Raw genomic sequence first — 23,045 nt, 5'->3', positions numbered from 1 at the left:
CAGCATTTCCCTACTCTGCCATCTTGACCAGAAATCTCACAATTGAATTTCTTTTAGTACTTTTAGTAATATGGCCTCCATATTACTAAGTAACATATTATTTATTCTTTGTTTTTCATTTAAAAAATATATTTAACTGTGACATAAACATACAGAGCACAAATGTATGCTGTTATAAATAATAATTTAAAGGTATATACTTGTACAAACACAAAGTCGATAGATTGAGTTCCTTGTATATATCTTCCAGGGTCATAGCCGTTGTATATGTCATCCTCTGCTTAATGCACCACTCTTTCCTCACTTATATTCTTTTTCATATGACTGCCTTTTTTTTAGGTCTTTTCTCAAATGGTATCTCCCTAGGTCTTATTGGGCTAGACTCTCTAGTATCTCAACCTTTGTTCTATTGGGTTGTTGGAAAAGTCATGACGTATTTTTGTATGTTTTTTGTTGCAAAAATGTGTCATGACTTTTCCAACAACCCAATATTTCTCTCAGATCCTTATATCTTTAATGATATTTTCCACAATTCATAATTTCTTAAGGATATTTGTCTGAATACCTGATTTTCCCTGTCTTTCTCCATAATGTATAAGGTTTACGAACACAGAGATTAAATTTGTTTTCATCTTTGAATCCTTAGTGCCTTGCATACTGGCATATAATAGGTATTCAGTGGGTACGTTTATAATGAACATTAAACAATCATTGAGAAGATACAATGGGACATAATAATTTTTGGATAGACTGGTTGACAAACAAAAGTGGATTTAAAACTGAATATGCTGTCTGTTTCTCAATGGGCTTTTTGCATATTTAAAGAATCTATAGACATCTCAAGGGATTAATTAAAAGGTCATTATAAGCAACAAGAGATTACAATAAAGTGAATGGATACAAGAATATATATATAAAATCATAGCTTTTCTTGCTAAAAGCAAAAATTAGTTAGACTGTAAAATGAGAAATGAGATAACCATCATAACAAAGAAAGTCAATCATTTTGGATAGCTAAATGTTAGAATGGGGCATTTGTTTTCCATTTTATCAGTTTTTACCACTTCCATTTCATGTCTTCAACATAGGACAGCTCCTGTTTATTACCATACTGTGGTGTAATCTGTAATTCAGTTTAAAGGGAACATTTAGAAATTGTTTTTAAATCTGTATCTCTGTCAAATGTCAAAGAAAAGTTAAAAGAGGGCAATGGTTTTCAAGAAAGTGGGAGAGAAATTATATTATTTTCATTTGTAGGAGTAAAATCTATTCCTGTGTAATTATTATGTAAGTAAAATAAGACTGTGTTACAAGAACATAAACACAGAAGACCATCATGAAGCATCCCGTAGCAAAATCTGTTACCAGTGTCTAAGAAACAATAGACAATCTAAAAACCAAAGGAGGATTTTGTCAGGGTTTATTTTGAATGTGAATCAAATAAGTGACACTGCTATGTAATGCTCCTGGGTTCCTTTCTAATAATCATTTCCATGTATCACTGCTCCAACTGTACTAGCCTTGCTTTTCCTTAAACATGCTAAACTTGTTCTTAACTCAGGGTCTTTGTTTCTCCCGCTGCCTAGAATGTTCTTCCCCTCTCTTTGGCCTGGCCATCTCATAATATAGGCCTCTACTCAGGTTTCACCTCACTGGAAAGGCCATCTAGCCCCTTCATAGTACTTGGTACCTGGATACATAGTATGCATATATAACTTTTCATTGAGTCAACAGGGAGGTCATAATAAAACAAGCGTTTGTTTGTTTTTGCGGGGGGTCTTCCTTCTGGTATTGTTTTGTTCACTCTTAGGTTGTGAGCAGTCCCCTGGTAAATTTAGTTACAGAAAGTCTCTGTTTGGTACCTAGAATATTTATTCTATAATCATCCAACAATCCAGATTCACATAAAGTTAGAATTTCCCTGGCACATGTTCTCCGCAACCAGCCTTACTTAGAGCAAATCACACGCAGTGAAGAAGGGCCTATGAGGCCAGAGTCCTCTTGTTTCCCTACCTAGAGCTTTCATTCTCCCTGCTCCATGCTCTGGGTGCCCTCTGGCTCTTGTAGGACTGAAGCTGCAGGGGTGGTGAGAAGGAGGCGCTTAGATGACTGGCGGTGACTTGGAATGGTGTTGCTGAGCGCTGTGTTTGATAGCTGCTTAAAATGAGCACTCTCTGTCTCCCATGGGCCACATTTGTGGGTTCCTGAGAGGCTCTCCTCTTCAGAGGCACCCCTCAGTCCCTGGGACTTCACATTTGTGCTTTGAAGAGGGTTAACTCGTCTTCTCAGGCGGTCACTTTCAGTTCCTGCCTTGGCCCCTGGGTGTCGGATGGATGCTTCCAGGTACATATTAACCTTGCTTTATCTTGTGAAATAGGACATGGACAAAACTAAGTGTACAAACCATCGATGTAAAACTTATTAGCAAATGATCATGGAGCAACTGTGTGTAACTTTGACCATGTTGAATAGGTAACACATTCTCTCCGCTCCGAAAGTGTAAGTTGGTGATGGGCCTTGGCCACTGGCAGCTGCATCCTGAGCTCTGGCTGTACAGAGCTGTGCTCATAAACATTTTGTTGTCTAAAGGGTCAAATGACTGAGTAGCTAATAAAATGATGATACATTTAGAGGCTAAATGATTATTCAATAATTAAAAACCAGGCTTAGAAAGATTATTTAATACTATTAAGAAACCAAATAGCTATGAGGCTATTCCTAAATGGGAAAATAAAGTAGAATGTCAAACTTTAACATATTATGCGTGTGTATAGCTAACACACATGCACATACACTGATACACACATGTGTACTTATGTGTGTATGTTAATGGACTAGAAAGAAATATACATTATGTTTATCCCATATGATGGGATTTAGGATGATTATTTTAACTATGTATTTTAAATGCTCTGCTATTTAAAAGTTCAGGTTTTATGATCACATTTTAAGAAATAAAATTAAGAGAATTAAAAGGAAGAAGGAAAGAAACATGAAAATCTGGAATTATCCTCCCAGATCTGCCAATGGGAGAGCTATGGGGCCTCCGCCATTGGAGGAGGCCTGGAGATGAAACCCTCAGCCCGCTCAGAAGCCAGTGTGCTTTTGGCAGCTTATAAGTCTGGTTGCATAAAACAGTCAGTTTCAGATAAAGTTCAGAATCTAAGGCAGTGTTTTTGTCTCCCGCTTTGTGAGGGATGGGGCCTGGCCTTGCTCTTGATATCAGATTTTGGACATCGACCATCTGTGAGGTGTTGTGCTTGACGTCAAATCCTTAGTGCAAAATTTTTTAAAGATGAGAGTTCTTTGGACTCCGTCAGATGGCAGGCCCAGCCCTTTCCAGATAGCCTCACAATGCAGTGTGCGCCCGAAGCCAGGCAGCCTTTGGTTTGAATCCTATTTCACCACTTACTGATTTGTGACCAGAGGACACAATAAATCTTTTTGAAACTCACTTTTGTTTTCCAGCTCTACAACTGGTGAAATTAGCTTATGTGTCCTTGCTCTTTGATGAAATGCAATAACTTATATACAGTGTCTGGCACACAGGCATATTATTTTCTTATATTTTTGTTTTCATATAAATATTTTTGCATAAGTTTGAAAAGGGAAGCGTAAAGGACTACATATATATTTCTTAGCCTTGGAAATTAGAAAAAAGTTAGTCACGAACAGGGGTACACACTTAAGAGGAGGTGCTAGTTTGGGGAGAATGGTGGTACAGCAGCCATGAGATGAGAAGTGACAGACATGGAGAATGGTTCTCCAGTGGAAGCTGTGGGATACGAGGGAGCATTTGGGAATCATCTCTGTAGAGGGGGTTATAAAACTGTTGGAGGCGATATACATGCAGAGAACAATTGCTGGCCAAAGACCTGCCTCAGAATGAGGAACATGACCTATTTAAGGAAACAGAAACAGTTGCTAGAAAAGAAGAAAACTAGAGCAACGTATTTGTGGAGGAGAAAAGCGGTCCAGGGTCAAATGCCTTAGGAGAACAAAGGAAAGGAAACTGGGTGACCCAGGACAATTTCTGGAGTTCAGTGGGGCAAACTAGAATGCAGGTGAAAATGTAAGTAGAATGTAGGTAGCAAGCAAATGTAGAGTGATGGATTAAAAACCAAAACCAATTTGGAAATTGGAGGTTTAGACTCTAGCCCTGAGTTTCACAAGAACTCTCTGTGATTTTAGGTAAGTCTGTAACATTTCTAAGCCTTGGTTTTTAAAAAATTTTTTTAAAGTTAAAGTTTGTTGGGGTGACAATGGTTAGTAAAGTTACATAGGTTTCAGGTGTACAATTCTGTAATACATCATCTATATATAATATTGTGTGTTTATCACCCAGAGTCAGTTCTCCTTCCTTCACTATATATTTGATTCCCTTTACCCTCATCTACCACTCTCCTCCTATTTACCTTCTGGTAACCACTAACTGTTGTCTCTCTCTATGAGTTTTTGTTTGTCTTGTTCCTTTGTTGTTTTCAGTTTTACATCCCACATATCAGTGAACTCATATGATTCTCGACTTTTTCTGATTTATTTTGCTTAGGTTTTCTTGATTTTTAAAACTCCTGTGATGGCCAGATGATTTCTAAGTTTCCTTCTTCCACTGTAGTTTCATGATTCTTTTCAAAGCCCTTAGTCAGGGAAAGAAAATAGAGAGATGTTCATGATGTGGTCATCCGTAGCTTTTCCTAAAGATAGAACTGGGGCACACAAGGAAAGCGACACTGAAAATGCCAGAGGGAAGAAATCAAATTGTAATTTTCTCTCAGCTGGAGTCCCAGCTGGAGAGAACAGATACCCTTCAGAGCAGTGAATGGCTATGTTATCTTTCACTTCAAAAAGGAAGAATACAGTGAGTTCAAAGCAACGTTCCTTGAGCACCTGCTATGTAGCAGTGTAGCTGCTAAGCACCTTATGTTTGGAAGGCATGGAGTGAAGACACCCTGTAACCAGAGCCTTTCCTCAAGTAGGTCATGGTCTAATCAGAGAGACACAAAAACAACCACTGCAGTGGATTTCTTAGTGTAATAAGGAAAGGTCCGGTGTCAAAGGGGATGGGGAGGCAGTGGTTACTTTGGGGAGAGGACACTGTTGGCTTGATTTTGAAGAAATAACTCCCCACACTGACAGTGACTTTCTGGAAAGAGAAAACAGCATGTGCAGTGTACCAAGAAGTGACCATCCAACTAAAAGTTATTCTGAAACATGTTAAAATAGAAAGTTTGCTCTCACAATTAAAATTGGTTTGTTATGGTTGCATATGACGTTTAAGTCATAAAAATAAAGCTGGAGTGGTAGGCAAGAGTTTGTCATGACCTTAAACCTTATCTATCTTCATTAAGGAGTTTATCCCTGTGGGCATCAAGGGAAAACATTGAAAGGGTCAAGCTGGGGAGAATATTTTAGGATAAGATATGACAGTAGGATAGATGTGGTGTCGGAGTGTATTTTCCTACAGATTTGTGTGTATGTACAAAATACACAAATGCATGAAAAATCATTTACAGTAATATTGAAAATGACATTTTTTGAATAAAGCATAAAACAAACAGTATAATTTATGTCAAGCCTATATTGTGCTTACATTTTAAACTGGATAATGCTTTATTTACTTAATGAGATATACACTACCATAAAGGGGATGCTTAGGAAAATAAAGCCAAACTTATATAGAAGTTCAGATCATGAAGAGCATCAGACATTTGTCTAAAATGTTTTTGCAAGCACACACTGATGCCAGATCTTTTCAGCAAGGTCTATGACTGGTGTTTAGAAATAAAACAATTGTGCTACTTCCAGTATGTCGCTAATTCTTTAATATATCTTGTAGTCGGGCAATAGCCTAGTCATCCTCAGACCTTCAGGATGTTGACTTTCCTATTTCTATCAAGAACGTCATCATTTGATGTTTTCAATGATATGCGTTCATGTTATGTTTTGGGGCTACATTTCTGCAATTCTCTACTCAAGCCAGGCATCTTCCAAAACTGTTTCCCAGACTCAACGTCCTGTCTCATAGGGAGCGACCTTACCCTACTCTTATCCAAATCCTGCTATCCCTCAAGAGGCTTCTCTATCCTGAGATTAGAATGATGTAATGCCTTCCTCACATCCTTTAGCACTTATGGTATTTAGTTCTTGATAAGCTATATCTTTTTAAAAATAGAATATTATAAAAAACTCTTGACAATACACAGCCTGAGCCTTAGATAAATGCCTTCAGCCAGCCCAGTGAAAAGTTAGCTAGAAAACCAAGGTTCTGGAAAACAAAGGAAATTTCCAGAAAGGAACATGGAAGAATGAAGAGCCCGCTTGAGGTAACCAGAGCAATGTTTCAGTTCTGGGAGTGAATCGGAAGTGAGGCAGTGAAAGGGACCGGCTTAACCTAGCAGGAGTGGGAATGAGAGTGGAGGATACCTTGCTGCTTTCTAAATTTTTAGTAACTTTTTAGTTTTGCTAACGTTAGAGCTTTAGAATCTGTTCAACCATAATTAGTTTAAATTTGAACAAATGAAACATTGAGATTTGGTGAATAGAAGCAACAGTATATAAAAATTCGTGCATTGTCCAAATCAAATTTCATGCTGTGATTAGAAGTTGGTACCTGCATGAAGATCAGCGCTAATGTCTGTTTTAAAAAGCACAGAGGCATCTAAATAGAGAAAAAAATACCAGAACCAGTAAGAAAAGAAATGGCTGGAAACTTATTTTCACATAAGTGATGGTAAATTTGTAAAACACTGAAATTCTTGCTAAATTGTCAAATCAAAGAATAACATCATGACAAAAAAACAAAAACAAAAACAAAAACAGGTGCCACCATTTGAGGAAATGTATATGATGGTAGAAATAAGGTAGGGAGCCACTGTGAAAATTTCATTTCCAAATATTTGTGCAAAATGTCTCCAAATAGTTAAAATCATTTTGAAAAACCCAAGAAGGGCAACCTGGGAGAGAAATACATTTACTTTAGACAATGAATTCTGTCATATTAATTCACATAATCTTTTCTTTCCTTTTAAAATTGAAAGGACACTATTTGCAATAAGTGAATGCTGCCTAGTTGTGGACGGTTGAACACAGGGACCTTGTGCAGAGGGGTTAATGCAGATTTGTGTTCTTCCGTGGCCTGTAAAATCACAGTACAGAGAAAACAATCTATTTGGTTACTGGAAAAAGCAAACCCTTTGTGGAGACATGGACAACCTCAAGATTTTCTGCAATTCTGCTTTATTTTATTTTATTTTTTTAGGGTGTATATTTCCCTTCCTTTTTTTTTATTTGAAAAAGTTTTCAATTACAATTGACCTTCAATATTCTTTTTTTAAAAGATTTTATTGGGGAATTGGGGGAGGGGAACAGCGTTGGGGAATCAGGGAAGGGGAACAGACAAGTTGCTGTCCTTTTGTTCTTCAGCCTAGTTGTGGAGGACGTCGCTTCACTGGTCCATGTTGGTATTATCATTGTGCTCTTCCTGGGTGAGGCAGATCAGTCACCGGCCATTGGACGGCCACTCACAGCGGCTCTTGGCAGCTCATGCCAGCTGCTGGCCACTCACGGTAGCTTATGGCAGCCCACTGCAGCCTCACTGCAGCCTACACCATTGCCAGCGACTCACGGCAGCCCAGCTCCAAGTCGAGCTGTTGTTCACCATCTTAGCTGTAGAGGGCGCAGCATCACTGGCCCTCATGTGGGATCCGAACCAGGGCCCTGCTGCTCAGAGCTGGCGCTCCCAAGCCAAGTCTTAACCGGTGTGCCACTCGGCCAGGCCAGTATTGTTTGATATTAGTTTCAGGTGTACAGCATAGTGGTTAGAGATTTATATAATTTATGAAGTGATTCCCCCTGATAAGTCTAGTACCCCCCTGACACCATACATAGTTATTACCATATTATTGACGATATTCCTTATGCTGTAATTTACATCCCCGTGACTATTTTGTAACTACCCATTGTACTTCTTAATCCCTTCAGCTTTTTCAGTTCTGCTATAATACAAATCATTAACCTGAAATATAGTTAGCTAAGTTAGAGCACTTCCTGTGATGCAGGAGAGCATTCTGTCTGGTCTCAGACAGAAAACTCTTCCCTGGAGAGAGAACTCTGAACACTGGGGCTGAGGGTGCCCCGAGGGAACTGAGCGTGACACACTGTGGCCAGACAGTAAATATATGTTAAATGAATGTCACCATTTATAATTATTCCAACATTGTTTTCCTTTTTAAAAGTGGCCTTCTCATTTTTAAAAATGTCTGTAGATAACATCCTAACACAATAGATACTTCTATGTTATGAAGAGGTTGCCAATTCTAACTAAAAAACCCCATTTATTTCAGACAATATTTAATATGGTAAGAAGTGATACAAAGAGGAATAAACTTGGCTAGTTTGGACTCTCTGAGCTCTTCAATCCATACTCAGATGTTTGGGTCTTTATAGTTATTATGGTTATTCTTATTAATAAAATGAAAATTATGGTGAATATTTGTGGAGTGGTTACCCAATATCAGATTTAAGAAATTTACATGTGCTTTAAAAAAAAATGCATCTTACAGATAACGGTGCTGTAACTTCCTCTCAGTTGCATGGCTAGTAGTAGGTTATGAACTCAAATAATCTTAGATCCAGAATCTGTTCATGTAATCATTAAATTTTATATGATAGTATGCAATTAAATTTTATGGGGTTTATTGTTATGAATCTAACCACGTTTATATCCTGTTGAAAGAATGTGTTAAATGATTTTAGGAAACTGATCATGTTTATCTGAGATGTCCTAACTATGCATCATAACAATTATTATTTTAATCATCAGCTATGCTGTCAGTTTCATTAGTGACCTTGAAAACTCACAGAACCTCAGACTCACACTAATATATAAGACAAGAGTAACATTTCTGCATTTTCACAACTGGATCAATGATACATAATGTGACACCACCTATCCTCAATCCATGTGGAGACAGACGTACTACATTTTTAATTGTTATTTCCATTTGTAAATATTTGTTATTCCCTTGTTTTTTCCCCATCAAATTAGGCTCCAGGAAAAATTTTTTAGATTTCATAGAATTACTCTAAAATGCAAGCTAGTTTCATATTTGAGAGAATGAAAACATGTATGAAACGAAAAGAACTCATGAGAAGTTGTATTAAAACTACACAAAAAATGGCCCAAATATATACATATTTAAAAAGAATTTTTAGAATAAATCATTTTTGCATTATCTCCACCTGCAAATGATGTGTGCATGTGCATGTGTGTATGTGTGTGTATGAAAGAGAGAGGGAGAGGGGGAGACTAGGAAAGAGAGAAGGCGACAGACGGAGGTGCTGGAACTGTTATTCCAGTACTTGAGAATTTTGTGGATGATATAAAAAATTTAATAAAATAAAGTTGATGAGGATTTTTAGATTCATTCTTAATGCCAATTCTTACAGAATAAAATGAGGTAGCATGTTAGCATTCACGTGGTCTTTCTGCATAGAAGAGGCAATGCACTTTAATAGTTAAAACCAAAGACTAAGACCTCTTCTATACTTCTAAGGAAAACATACTTTTTCTTTCATGTAGATTTACTTTTAATATTCAGTTTGGAAGAATAACTATATCTGAAGAAGTAATTATGTTACTACTATGCTAGGTATATGTGGATAAAATTAAAATGAACTATACATACTTTTCATATAATTAATGCAAAACAGAATTAAGAACTTTTATATTAGCAGATTGGATATGAATAATGCAGGTTCTAAGGGATTATTTCTTCAACAGTATTTACTAAAGAGTTAATGGAATAGTCAAATACATATTTATATATATTACAGTGGAGTAAAATAATAAAAATTGAAAAGATTAAGTCATATGTTCTTCCATGTGAAATATTTTCCTGGTTATAATGCAAATTTATATTCTAAAAAAGGAAGGAAAGAAATGACTAGGCTTAGCTTCAATATAATAAAAGGATACCTACTTGTTATAAGTTCTTTTTATTGATCATAACCATATTTTACAGTTTTTAGCCCTCTGTCCTCAATTGGCAAACTTTAAAAACATGTCACTGTATGAAATGAAACTTGTTTATGTAAGTGATGCTTTATTTTTTCTGTAATTTATTATTCAAAGGTTTTCCAAATGTTTAGTAGAAGGCTTTAAGGATATTTTTATAATAACTTCAATGCTATGTCTCCTACATTTGCTTTGATATGTTACATGACTTACTTTATTAAATAACGATTGTCAAAAAGTTGGACTGTGTGTTGTATGCAATTAAAAACTGTATTGCTCTTCTGTACATGGTGTACATGTAAGTGACCCCATGGGTCTCCCAAAGTGAGCCTTTAACATTCCAGAATTTTTACTGTGCATCTGTTGCTGGCATTTAGCCTCCCACCCACACAGGCTGAGGCTAACTAAATGAAGTTTATGCTAGTGCAATAAAGTACATAAAGATGAAGTAATAAAATGGGAAGACAGTTACTTTATTATGCGGTTGCTAAAATAGCTTCACTAGAAGAATGTATGCACATATGTGAACGAAAATAGAGTGTGCGTGAATAGGAGAACCTAGAAAGTAATGTATTCAAATGGTATTTCTTTTATATCTTTTTATGTTATATATTCCAGATGGGATTTATACAGCTCAATGAGGACTTCATATTTATTGAACCACTCAATGATACAATGGCCATAACGGGTCACCCACACCGTGTATATAGGCAGAAAAGGTCCATGGAGGAGAAAGTCACAGAGAAGTCGACTCCTCATAGCCATTACTGTGGTGTCATTTCAGGTAATGCTTTCTCCTGAGAGATTTAACTAAATATGCATTGTGAGATAAATCCTTTACATTTTTTTCTTTTTTCCTCCTTCCCTCCCTTCCTCCTTCCCTTCCTCCCTTCCTATAATCTACCTGGCCATCCATCCACTAGCTTTATCTTTTTTTGTTAGTGTGGAACCTCTTTTGGTTAATGGCAATTTAATATATTTATTTTAGACTTGTCTTTTTGGTTTTCTGTGACATACCACATTTTAATATAGAAAAACAGAAACTCGAAAGGACTTCAGAGATTAATATATACCATGCCCTATATCTCTCCTGAATTGTGAAGTATTCCTCATGGGATATGGGTCACCTCACTGGAATAGAAATGACACTGAGAGAATTCCAGCTCTCCTGAAACTGATACTGTGAGCTCATGGCCTTATTTTAGTCCACCTCTGGGAGAACATCACAGCTATCTCCTTCTGTTGACAAGAAGATTCTTCTGCTCTTTCTTTTTGTCTCTTTTTATTTGACCCAAGTAAAAGTCATCTCTGAGGTTAAAATTATCAGAGGAATAGGAAGGAGAGTAAAAATTTATTTCTTTGAATTGTATTCTCAGCATCAGACTCTCTTAAATCTGGCAGTTTCAGAAGCGCATAAACATTTCCAACCACCAAATCCTCGCCTCTGTTTGTCTGCCAGTTCTTCACAGAAATAAAATCGTGACTATTTTGTACACTTCCTTACTTCATTTGGCAGAGCTCTGTGGCGTTAGCAAGAATGGTAAGGAAAATGAATGATTTCTATTACTCAAGTAGAACCTGAAAGTTATAGCCAACATTCAGAAAATAACTAGAAGTTCCCTGAGGAAACATTTTTAGACATCTAAACCAGACATCTCAGTGAATATCCACTGATAGGAGAAATAGTTCTAGAATCTGAGGAAATACGAATTTATTGAAGAATTTTTGGTGTAAAGACTTTAAAATTTGACTTGCAGATTTAAAAAAGAGGTGTTAATGTAATTAGTGCCAAGATATTCATTCTAAAGTTGGTTATGGTGTTTGAGGCTGGTTTAGATGTAGGAAATGTGACGATAGTCACATTTACAGAGGCCATAGGTTGTTCATATCATCAGTTGACTAGGGTGTTTGGATTCAGAAAGAATTGCTGTATGTTTCTGTTTAGATGTATTCCTCTCAAATTAACGTGTGACTTCTGTTTTCTTTTGTGAAAGCTCATGCTGCCAGTCCGCATGGGGAACATCTTCAAAAGTGGTTAAGTGGATCTGTCTCTGGGTCACACTGTTCAAGGCACATGATCAAGTCAATCTAAATAGGACACACCCCTTCTCTATTTTTAGAGCTATAGACATGAAAGAGATATAGCAGCTGAACGAGAGTCATAGCATGATGAACAAGCAAAAGAAAGGCTTTTGCATCCAGAAACGATAACAGCAACAACTTGGATTTAGTCCATTTAAGTAGATAGCCTTGTATGAGTTATACTGGAAATCTGCACTGTGCAACTTTTGAATCATATTAAGTTCCAGCTGTTTTAATTACTCATGTACATGGATGACACAAAACAGGCTTTGTGTGCTATTGTGCCTGGAGGAAAAGTTTCTAGAAAATTCTTAATTTTAATAGGTTTATAAAGCATAAATACATGGTTCATATTTGGCAAGCATTTCTCATAAAGTTTTAATTATTTTTTTGTTAGGCATAGCTGTTATATAATAATCGACCCATTTGGATCAAGTGCTTGTGTGCCAGGAGTGCCAAGCTGTCATCAGTTGGATGATTTATTGAGCTTCCTATTTTCGGTTGCTTTTTAAGAAGCTAGAATGTAAAAAATCATTTTAAAATTGACAACCCATGAAATAAAATATTCATTTACCTATACTGATATATCTAATTGTAGCTCTTTCCTTCTTACTTCCAGCTGATGTATTAACATATTAAATGCATGATTCAAATTTGAATAACATGATAGCATTTGCCTTTGTTCAAAGGAATCATAAAGTTTTCTTGTATTCAACTCGGTCGTCCTATTATTCCCCTTCATCATTTTAATGCCTTAGGTATATTAATTTATATGTATTTATTACATGAATATTGTTTTAAAACAGGAACCTTCATACTTTAGGATGATTTTGTCATATTTTTTTATTAAAAGACAACATAAAGGTGGGGAAAACACACGAGGTTGAGAGTCAGCGGCCCTGGGTTCAAGGCATGCATTAGTTTCACTCCAGCTAGGTCTGCTTACTCAGTTCCCTTAAACTTTTGACCCTTAGCTTCATTATTTGCAACCTAAGCATGACCAGTCACCTGACAGGGATGGGATGTAGAGCTAAATGACACAGTCCTTTTCTCAAGAGGCAACTGATGTATTATTTTAGACAAACAGATAAATGAGTAACTACTGTAATGTGATAAGGAGTGCGAGAGACTCAGTATACAAGATCCCAAGCTTCTGATATTAGGGGACTGAGCCTCAGAGGTCAAGTAAATCTCATCCACAGCACAGGGAGAAAAGGGGACAGTGTGTACAGGTCCAGATAATGAATTTTGGGGTAGCACATTATTGTGCTACCACTTCCTAGCTGTGTGACTTTGGAAAACTTACTTTGTCTCTCAAAAGCTCCATTTACAATATACCAAAAGGGGATAATGATACCCGAAGCTCCGGGCTGTTGTCAGAATTAAGTGAGATTATGTGTGCAAATGAAAAACGTATGTGAAATTTTTAGTGCATGTTGTTATTAGTTAAGGAAAGAGCATTTCAGGCAGAAGGAACCAAACATGCAGCAGTATAAAGGCAGGAGAAAGCATCGACCAGGGGAGCTGAAGCCAAATGTCTGCAATATGGTCATGAGATAACCCTGGGGAGGTAGTCATCGAATAGTATAATGAAGGGACTTGTGTGCCCTGGGAAGTACTTTATCTGGAAGGCAAAATGTGGTCTTTGAAGATTTTAAACAGGCAAGTGACATTATCAATATATATTCCTTAACATTTTAGTATAAACTTATGAGCATGTCTAGGACTTGGAACACTACTGAAATCATTTCCATACGCTGTCCATGACGGCTGCAGAGATTATTGTCATTATGTGGAGGATATGATGGACATGATACACGGAGCACTGCTGAACACGCATATTAAAATATCTTCTCTAACTGCAAGTGTGCGGTATCAATTATGTTGTTTTTATACATGCATATGGGTAGAAAATGGTCTCAAGATTTATGAGATGAAGAATGAGCTCAGCATAGTTGATGTAGACAATGAAAACTTCAAAGGAAGCGACTTAATAAAAAGATTGCTTCAATATGCATGATTTTCACACACAGTGGCTAACTTGTATGATGGCGCCTACCATGAAGCTGAGATTCTTAAGAAACCTAGAATGTTCCAAGTAGCCTATTTAAATATAACATGCAAATATGGGTGCCACACACTGACAGACTGGGGCCCACACAGTTTTCACTATCTGGGGCAATAAAGGAAACACACTTTTCTCTGTCTTACATGGTCTATTTACCACTCTTGGCACAGTTCAGAAGCCCCTCATTGTATCACTTTTTATCCCCTTGGTTTCATGTTAGCTCTCCTTAAATTTTTCTTACCTCTGTCTCTTCCATGACATGTCTTCTTCCATATGTACACTCCTCAAATGTAGGCATTTCCTAAAACTGCCTCCTTTCCTTTCTACTTCTCATTGAACATGCTTTCCCAGGGTGATAGAATCCAAATCCATGGGTTCAGCTTCACTTACACATTGATTCGTTCCAAACTCTGTCTCCGTTTTAATCTCTTTCCTGACTGTCAAGTGTGTAGTAACTTCTACTCAGGTGTTTCTCAGGCACTTCTGACTTAATAAATCTAAAGCTGAACCTGTCATGTTTCCTCCCAAACTCTTTTCTCCCAGTACCTACCTAGTCACTCAAAAATCAAAACTAAACAACCCCCACCCCACGCACTAACCAAAACAAACAACAGCAACAAGAAAGTGTAATTCTAGGCTGGCTGAGTGGCGCAATGGTTAGGAGTTGGCGTTGGGACGCCAGCTCTGAGCAGCAGGGCCCTGGTTCGGATCCCACACATGGGCCAGTGAAACGATGTTCTCCACAACTAGACTGAAGAACAAAAGGACAGCAACTTGTCTGTTCCCCTTCCCTGATTCCCCAACGCTGTTCCTTCCCCTCCCCCAGTTTCCCAATAAAATCTTAAAAAAAAGAGTAATTCTAACCACCTCCCTTTTTATTCCCCTAAGTTTGATCACTTTTACTTATGATGATGTCTACTTTCTAATATTTTGCCAATAATTTTATCCACACACAAAGTCAGTCTGTCTATCATTTATCTATCTATCTATCATCTATCTATCTATCTATCTATCTATCTATCTATCTATCTATCTATATCTTTTCCCCATTATCAGTTTATTAGGTGTTCATCCTGTCAAGATAAGTCTTTTTCTATGCTTGTAGGAACATACCCTCCTAAATATTGTAAGTTTATATAGCCATATACTAATATATAACTATAGGTAGGACTGAGATTACAATTAAAAAAACTAATTTATTTCTAACTGCCATAGATCTTAAGCTACTAAGAAAACCACTTTCTTATGTTGTCCTTCATCAAGGTCATGGGTATTAACTTCGGTACTGCACAGTAAATCCATAAGATTTACTTTTAACTATAGTGATTCTGTTGCAGGTTACTGGGGTGGGTTTTTTTTTCTTTATTTTCTTTCTTTCTTTATTTTTTTTGCATTGTTTTATGATATAATGCTTAGTTTCATTAAATAAGGAGTCTTTGCATTTATTTTCATAATACTTTGGTTCACTTAATTAACTGACTCTACTTGTTATTTGGGTAAAACTTTGTTCGTTAAACAGATTTTTAATCTGTATCACTGTCAGAAAAAGTGAGAAACCATAAATTATGGAGATATTTGAGACCAGTGAAATTTCCAGTAATGGCAGTGGGATACAGTTCATGTTAGATCTCAAAGCTAACTCAGTTGGCTCTAGAAGTCAGTAACAGAAGGGTTCAAGAATTTAAGAGACAAATTGATCCTGGCACCACGAAAAGATTTTAGAGAGGCAAGAAAGGTGGAATAGGTGATAGGATAGGATAGGATAGGATAGGATAGGATAGGATAGGATAGGATAGGATAGGCAATTCAAAGCCAAAGCACTTGGAACAAGACTCAAGAAAAGGAATTTATCAGGAACCAAGATAATGGACTAGAATATGAGAGAACATATCTCCAAATTCAAAACAAAGTTAGAGACATCCAAGGAAATATAACTAATTGAATACAAATGTTTACTTCCAGGGACTCCACAAAAATTATAGGAAGGAAATACAAGTCCAGCAAATTTGGGAAAGGCAATGATAACAGTTTAGTGACATCACCAGAATTTTGATAAACGGCAAGGAGAGAAACAGGTGATAACTGATTTAACAATGGATTGTGGAGGTGGTTGCATAACTGTAGAAATTTATTAAAACTAACTGAATTGTACTCTTAGATGGTTACATGTTATAGCATGTAAATTATGCCTCAATAAAGCTGTTGAAGTCATAAAGTCAGATTCATTATTGAAGAATCCCATGCATACAGGAAGTTACACAAAGGATGTATAACTGCTGGATTTTTCCAAAATGAACATAACCATGTAAATACCACTCAGATTTAAAATGGAACATTTCAGTACCACAGATGCCCTCCTTGTGCCCACTTCTAGGCACACATTTCTTTTACCCTAAGATTTCCTATCCTGACATTTTACATCATGTCTTCCTAGTTTTTGATGTTTCTACAAATGGAATCATGGACCGGCCGAGTGGCACGTTGATTAAGAGTTGGCTTGGGACGCTGGCTCTGAGTAGCAAGGTCCTGGTTCCAATCCCATATTGAGGGTCAGTGATGCTGCGCCCTCTGCAGCTAAGATGGTGAACAACAGCTCGACTTGGAGCAGGGCTGTTGCGAGTCACTGGCGACAGTGTAGGCTGCAGTGGACCTGCAGTGGGCTCCTGTGAGCTACCGTGAGCAGCCAGCAGCCAGCATGAGCTGCCAAGAGCCGCCATGAGCAGCTGTCCAGTGGCTGGCGACCGTTCTGCCTCACCCAGGAAGAGCGCAATGATAATACCAACATGGGCCAGTGAAGCAACGTCCTCCACAACTAGACTGAAGAACAAAAGGACAGCAACTTGTCTGCTCTCCTTCCCCGATTCCCCAATAAAATCTTAAAAAAATAAAATAATAAAACAAAATAAATGAAATCGTACCTTGCCTACTCTTTTGTAACTGCTTTCTTGAGCTCAGCCTTAGGTTTGGTTATGAGTTTCATCCATATTTTTGCACATTGCAGTAGTTGGTTTATATTCATTGCTATATAGCTTTTCATTGTATGAATAGCCCCCAATATCTTTATCCATTATACTATTGATGGTTATTTGAATGATGTTCAAAATAGTGCTGTTCTGAATAATTTGTATATGTGATTTGCATGCATTTCTGAGGAGCATATATTTTAGACCCTGGATCACTGGGTATACAAACATTCAGCTTTAGTGGATACTGCCAGTCAGTTTCCAGCATTTTTCCTGATTTAAACCCCCAGCATGTATGTGAATGGAACTTGCAGTTGTCCCCACATTCTTGTCAACACTTGATATAATCATCACTTTATTTTAGCCATTCTAGAGATTTTAATTAATTTATTGTGGTTTTAATTTGTATTTCCCTGAAGACCAATGAGATTGAGAACCTTCTCATATGCTTCTTATTAGCTATTTGGATATATTTCTTGTGAGAAATGGTTGTTGAATTCCTTTGCCAATTTTTCAGTTGGATTATCTGTCATTGATTTAGAGTAGCTTTTATTTCTGTATTATGGGAAAGCATTGTAAATATCTTCTCCCAGTTGGTGGCATGCTTTTCATTATGATAGTGGCATGTTTTAATAAACAAATTTTACATTTTTATTTAGTTAAATTTATAAATATGTTTATTTGTGGTTACTACTTTTATTTGGCCCTGTTTGAGGAATCTTTATTACCCTAAGGTCATAACTTGTATATGATCCTGATGGAAGGCAGAGCCAAATCTTTTGTAACCCATGCATAAGGTTTTAGTAATTACGGGCACCTGCCTGAAATTAGGATGTGTGGGAAAGTCATTTCAGGCACTTGCAAGTAGACCTTTATTTTGTCACTGGTTTCAAAATGAAAATAGTGTTATCTTTTATTTATTGAGTTACTTAATTTGTATGACTCTCTATGCTAGCATTTTACTAATGGGACTTATTATAAGCCCTCAACAACTCTTAAAAGTTGGTGTTAGTATTATTCATTCTACAAATGGGGAAACTAAGGCTGACTTAGTGATGTTAGTTTCCTACATGGCAGAGCTAATAAATGTAGAAGTCCACTGTGTCTGATTCCAAAGTCATACTCCAAAGCCAAATGCCCTTTTTGGTTCCATGTGTGAAGGGACCTTAACTTGGTTTTGCTCACCATTGTATCATCATGACATGTTGGTATTCAATAAACATTTTTATAATTATTAAACACATTTTTTTGTTCACCTTGCCAAGATGGAGGTGCATTTGAAAATTTATTTCTCTGTTGCAGATAAAGGAAGACCTAGATCTAAAAAAATAACAGAAAGTGGAAGAGGGAAACGCTATTCATACAAATTACCTCAAGAATACAACATAGAGACTGTAGTGGTTGCAGACCCAGCAATGGTTTCCTATCATGGAGCAGATGCAGCCAGGAGATTCATTCTAACCATCTTAAATATGGTAGGCAAACTTTAAAGTGCGCTTGGAATTTTTTCAAGAAAACTCTAAGGAAGAAATGTGTGAGTATAATGAAGTTCTTTAAAAATTAACTCATTACTATTCCTTTCTTTTATTGACATCAGTAAAAAAATTCTTTAGGTTTACCAAATTGATCCATCTCAAAAGAGATATCAGAATAATAATTCACATCTTCTAGTAAAAAAACCAAAAAACACCCTTATTGTTCATTTTGATGTGGCAAAACTCTTTCTCTATTTCCTGTCTTTTTTGTGCCCTTCTTTTCATTCTCATTTATAAAAGGCCATTTGTTGAAATTAGCAGAAATATGATAACCTTTGTTTATGTGCTTGGCCCCACCCAAAGTGCTATAGATTATAAGGTGGGAGAAAAATGGAGGTTGGTAATCCAATGGGCTTTTATATAGGTGTGTAAGATTGGATGTCAGTAATGACACTAGTTGATGAGAAAGACCTAATAGCTACAATTTTAACCAGCTGAATCACATGTAGCTAACTTCAGCTGACAATTTCTGGACTACAGAAATCTAGCTTGTACCTAGCATCTTATGGATGCTTACTACCCAATGAATCTTTTGACCTGATTGCATAGCGTGTTGGGTAAACCATCTTCAGGGCAGAATCAGAAGGTTGTAGTGAAGAGCGGTTCTTAGAGGACAATAAATATAAATAAAAGCCAAAGGCAAATGCCCGTTTATAATTCCAGTTACCATATAAGGCAGGATAAGCACCACTGATTCAAGGATAAAGATGTTATGTTTTTGTAAAATTCCCTTTTTTAAAATTTTTACTATGTTTTGCTATCATTTGGCTTGTATTTCTGGTGAACAGGTTCTCTCATGCTTCAGTCATTTCTGTGTAAGTTTAGCGATCTCCTGCACACTCCACCAGCTTTCTGTATAGGGTAGACTAGCAGCCAACCCATGTCAGTCTCCTCTAAATGGTGCTATCTCTGAAAGCATGGGTTTGATGTGCCAGTTTTATATTTTCTATTACAAATTAAATCAATGCTAAATTTTACAAAAACTCAAGGTACCACATGAAACATTCACCTTGCTTTTCAGCATCGCTGCACACACTCCGTTTTGAGAAAACCTGTTACAATGATGATCTGAAACCATTAAGGAACAATGGCCCACGAGCTTGTCTTCAATGGACAGCATTGAAGGGGGGAGCTTTGAAAACCCTGTTTGGCAGCTAGGCTGGGAGAGAAACAAAGACTAAGGGATGATTTGGAAGGTGACATAAAGCAGGCTGGGTTTTCAGGACTGTTTTTTAGAGGGCAGGAGGACACTTGCATTTTGTGAATTAAGAATTAAGAAAAATTCTTGGGTTTAGTTACTAAAATCCTTCTCTTTGGTATTGTGAAAAGCGCCCCACTGAAATAAATGCTTAGACTATCGAGGCTACAGTAAGTATCTCAGACTAGCTCTAAATTTCCTGTTATCTAAAATGCATTAGCTAAGTTATTATTGCTTATTAAGCTAATTTTTAAATAAGTAATAAAAAATTTAAATCTATACGATTTCTCAACTGAATTGAGACTTCTCCCATGTCTGGGCTTTGAGAAAAATTAAGGTGTTTTTCAGTTTTATTTTAGGATTTTTATTTTTATTTGTTTTTAGGTTTTTAACCTTTTCCAACACAAGAGTCTTGGTGTGCAGGTCAATCTTCGTGTGATAAAGCTTATTCTGCTCCATGAAACTCCAGTAAGAAAGTCTTGAGTTTTTTGTTCAATGATGTGGGTGAGAAGTTGTATTCAGGTACTTTTAAGTGAAGGGAATGTTAGGGATGTACTTTTTATTGAGTTAAAATCCAGAAATATCCACGGAATTGCTTAGCGTATACATACACTGGTCTTTAGTTTTTATTAATACCTCACTTTTATTCCAAAAATGGAATGTTCTGAGTTTCCAAGGACCCTGGCCACAAACCTTAACTTTCTAAAAGTAATTTTAAGAAGTCATATGTAATGACAATTTTATTTTCTTTTGTAAACATGTGCTTCTAAAGCCTTTTCTTATCTGTAATTCATTTGAAGTGAAGAATATTCTGTGACGTCATTCTAGCATGCTGCTTAAATGGCACTTTGTAAAACTTTTGTTCTTAAATTATAGAAATAATGAGTGAAGTCTAAAAGTTCCACATTCTCAATATTCCATTGTACCTCTTTCCTATTCCTGAATAACTTGAAACAGACTTTGGTAATTATTGTACCTTCACAAAGTTTTAAGGTTTTTAGCTCAGGCTAAATTAATCCTGAATATCTTCCAGGTTCTAATTAATGTCATGGTCAGCAGTTTGCTTTAGTAATTCAGGAAGTCTCCTCAGGTTTTAGTTTTTCTGTATATCTGAGAATAATTGGCCTTGAAGTGAAATCTTTTCTTTTGTAGGCAGATCTCTATATTGGGCACCATGGAGAGAAAATGCTGGAAAGCTTTTGTAAGTGGCAACATGAAGAATTTGGCAAAAAGAATGACATACATTTAGAGATGTCGACAAGCTGGGGCGAGGACATGACTTCTGTGGATGCCGCCATTCTTATAACAAGGTAAACTCTCCAAAGCCAATTAAATGGCATTCCTAATTCAATGGCTATGCTGTTAATCCTATTAATCCCTTCTTAGAATGCTTTTATCCCAGATTTTGTGTTCCAAAAAACTTTTGGCATAATGATATTAGTCATTTGCCTCAATTCATAATAAGTGGTTTTTGAACTGCCATTTATTGGATGGCACATTGACAAAACATTTGATTAGTTACTGTTTAAAAAAACAGTTTGCCCTCAGTTTTTAATGTGAAGACATAGCCACTGACGATGATAAGTGAAAACTATGGGGAATTTTGGTGGAACTTTGAAATTATGAACCCACAGTGTATCTTTTCCAGTCATCACCATATAAAGTAACCCAGTTCAGGAACTGACAAACTTTCTGGTTCCATCTGAGAAAGAAGTTTCGAGCTAATTAAGTTTGAGTTGCGTTATGAATGTCTGTATTATCACAAGCATATGTAATGCAGCGCTGTGTATAAATATAAGAAAATGAGATAATGAGCAACAATATACTCTATGAGCACTCTTTTAGTAATTATTGATACATATGTCTTGCTAGAGCCAGTAAAAATGAATGATAAGTAATGGTTTACTAGCAACTTAATTTTAGTGCCAATGGTGTTGACATTTCACATCCCATAAAACACAGCATCACTTAAACATGATTTTCTGTAATGAATCTCTTGAATACATGATAAATTCTTGTTGCTGAATTACATAAAAGCTATCCTAGTTGTAAATAATTTATAAAGGTGGAAAAAATCTCTGTAAGAACACAATTGGACTTCCACAATGAGGTGTACCTGATACTGGACTTTTGCAATAAACAACTATAAAACTGGAAACTACTTATTTGGCAACTACTTTCAGTCATTGGAGAATGAGCAGTGCAAGACTGCAACTCTGAAAGAAGGCAAAGTTATTAACTGAGCCCCACAGTCAACCAGGTTTTCTCCTGGGGACAATGTTTTGTCAGCAAGCCGGAATCTCCGTGGAGCACAGTGGTCCTGCCGAGGGCACCAGAGATGACAGTCTGAAGCAGGGAAAGGAGCCAAGAAGCCTGTGTGCAGATCATCTGTGAGAACTTTGAAAGGCTAGTCTGAATACACACAGATAAAACCTGCCCCGAATTGATCAGAGTGCTGCTGCAATGGAGTGTAGATTTTAAAAAGATACTAGGAATCGAGCAGATTCAGGCCTCCGGAGTGGAGCAACCTTGTAAATGCCTTATTATTACTCCTGGCTTTTCATTGAGAAAACACACAGGCTGTGCCTTCCCAGTAGAGATCATAACCAGGGACATGCCTGCCCTTGACCTTCCCTAACAAAGCCTGACATCACACCCCAGCAGGATCTTTACTGGAGACAGCATTTGGAGGTGAGTCCCACCAATTTACAAAGCTGTGGGAATAAACTTGAGCTTTTGATAGATCCTCCCAACCAAAGAATAAACTCAAACCAAGCAATCAGCCAGTAACTGTACTGCCTCCTAAAACAAGTTAGTACCCTTCAGAGGAAGGTAACAGAATCCTGAATCTCAATAATATAGTGTTCACAATGTCTAAAACATAATAAAAATTAGCCAAGCAGAGAAACATGAAAATTGTGAAGCATAGTCAAGGAAAAGTCAATAGAAACTGACCCTGACATAGCTTTGATGTTGGCTTTACCAGTTAATGTGGAATCTCTGAAGAAAAGAATGAGAATGGGTAAGAAAAATTATTTGAAGATGTAATGGCAAAAGTTTCAACAACGTATAGACCTGGGTATGTCCCAGGAAAAGTGGTGAAAGCTAAAGATACAGAAAAGAAAGTTTGAATTGGCTGGAGAAAAGAGATACACTGCACAGGGGAAGAATGTTAAGATCAATG

At 36.8% G+C, this 23,045-nt stretch overlaps 1 protein-coding gene across 1 annotated transcript in view; it reads left to right on the top strand.

Annotated features, from left to right (window-relative positions):
• LOC109389745 (A disintegrin and metalloproteinase with thrombospondin motifs 19-like) overlaps positions 1-21,171 on the top strand; it is a gene marked incomplete at its 3' end in the record, with an annotated part of 58,157 nt that extends 36,986 nt beyond the window's left edge. Inside the window, exons 3-6 of the mRNA XM_019655548.1 lie at positions 10,634-10,799; positions 18,431-18,603; positions 20,246-20,329; positions 21,014-21,171. Coding sequence (XP_019511093.1) covers positions 10,634-10,799; positions 18,431-18,603; positions 20,246-20,329; positions 21,014-21,171 — 581 coding nt within the window. The remainder of the gene's footprint in view (positions 1-10,633; positions 10,800-18,430; positions 18,604-20,245; positions 20,330-21,013) is intronic.
• Between the last annotated feature and the right edge of the window lie 1,874 nt (positions 21,172-23,045).

This window comes from Hipposideros armiger, unplaced genomic scaffold (assembly GCF_001890085.2).
Source record: "Hipposideros armiger isolate ML-2016 unplaced genomic scaffold, ASM189008v1 scaffold_242, whole genome shotgun sequence".
NCBI lineage: Eukaryota > Metazoa > Chordata > Mammalia > Chiroptera > Hipposideridae > Hipposideros > Hipposideros armiger.
Note: the sequence above shows the minus strand (reverse complement) of the source record. Positions and strands in the feature narration are given on the sequence as shown.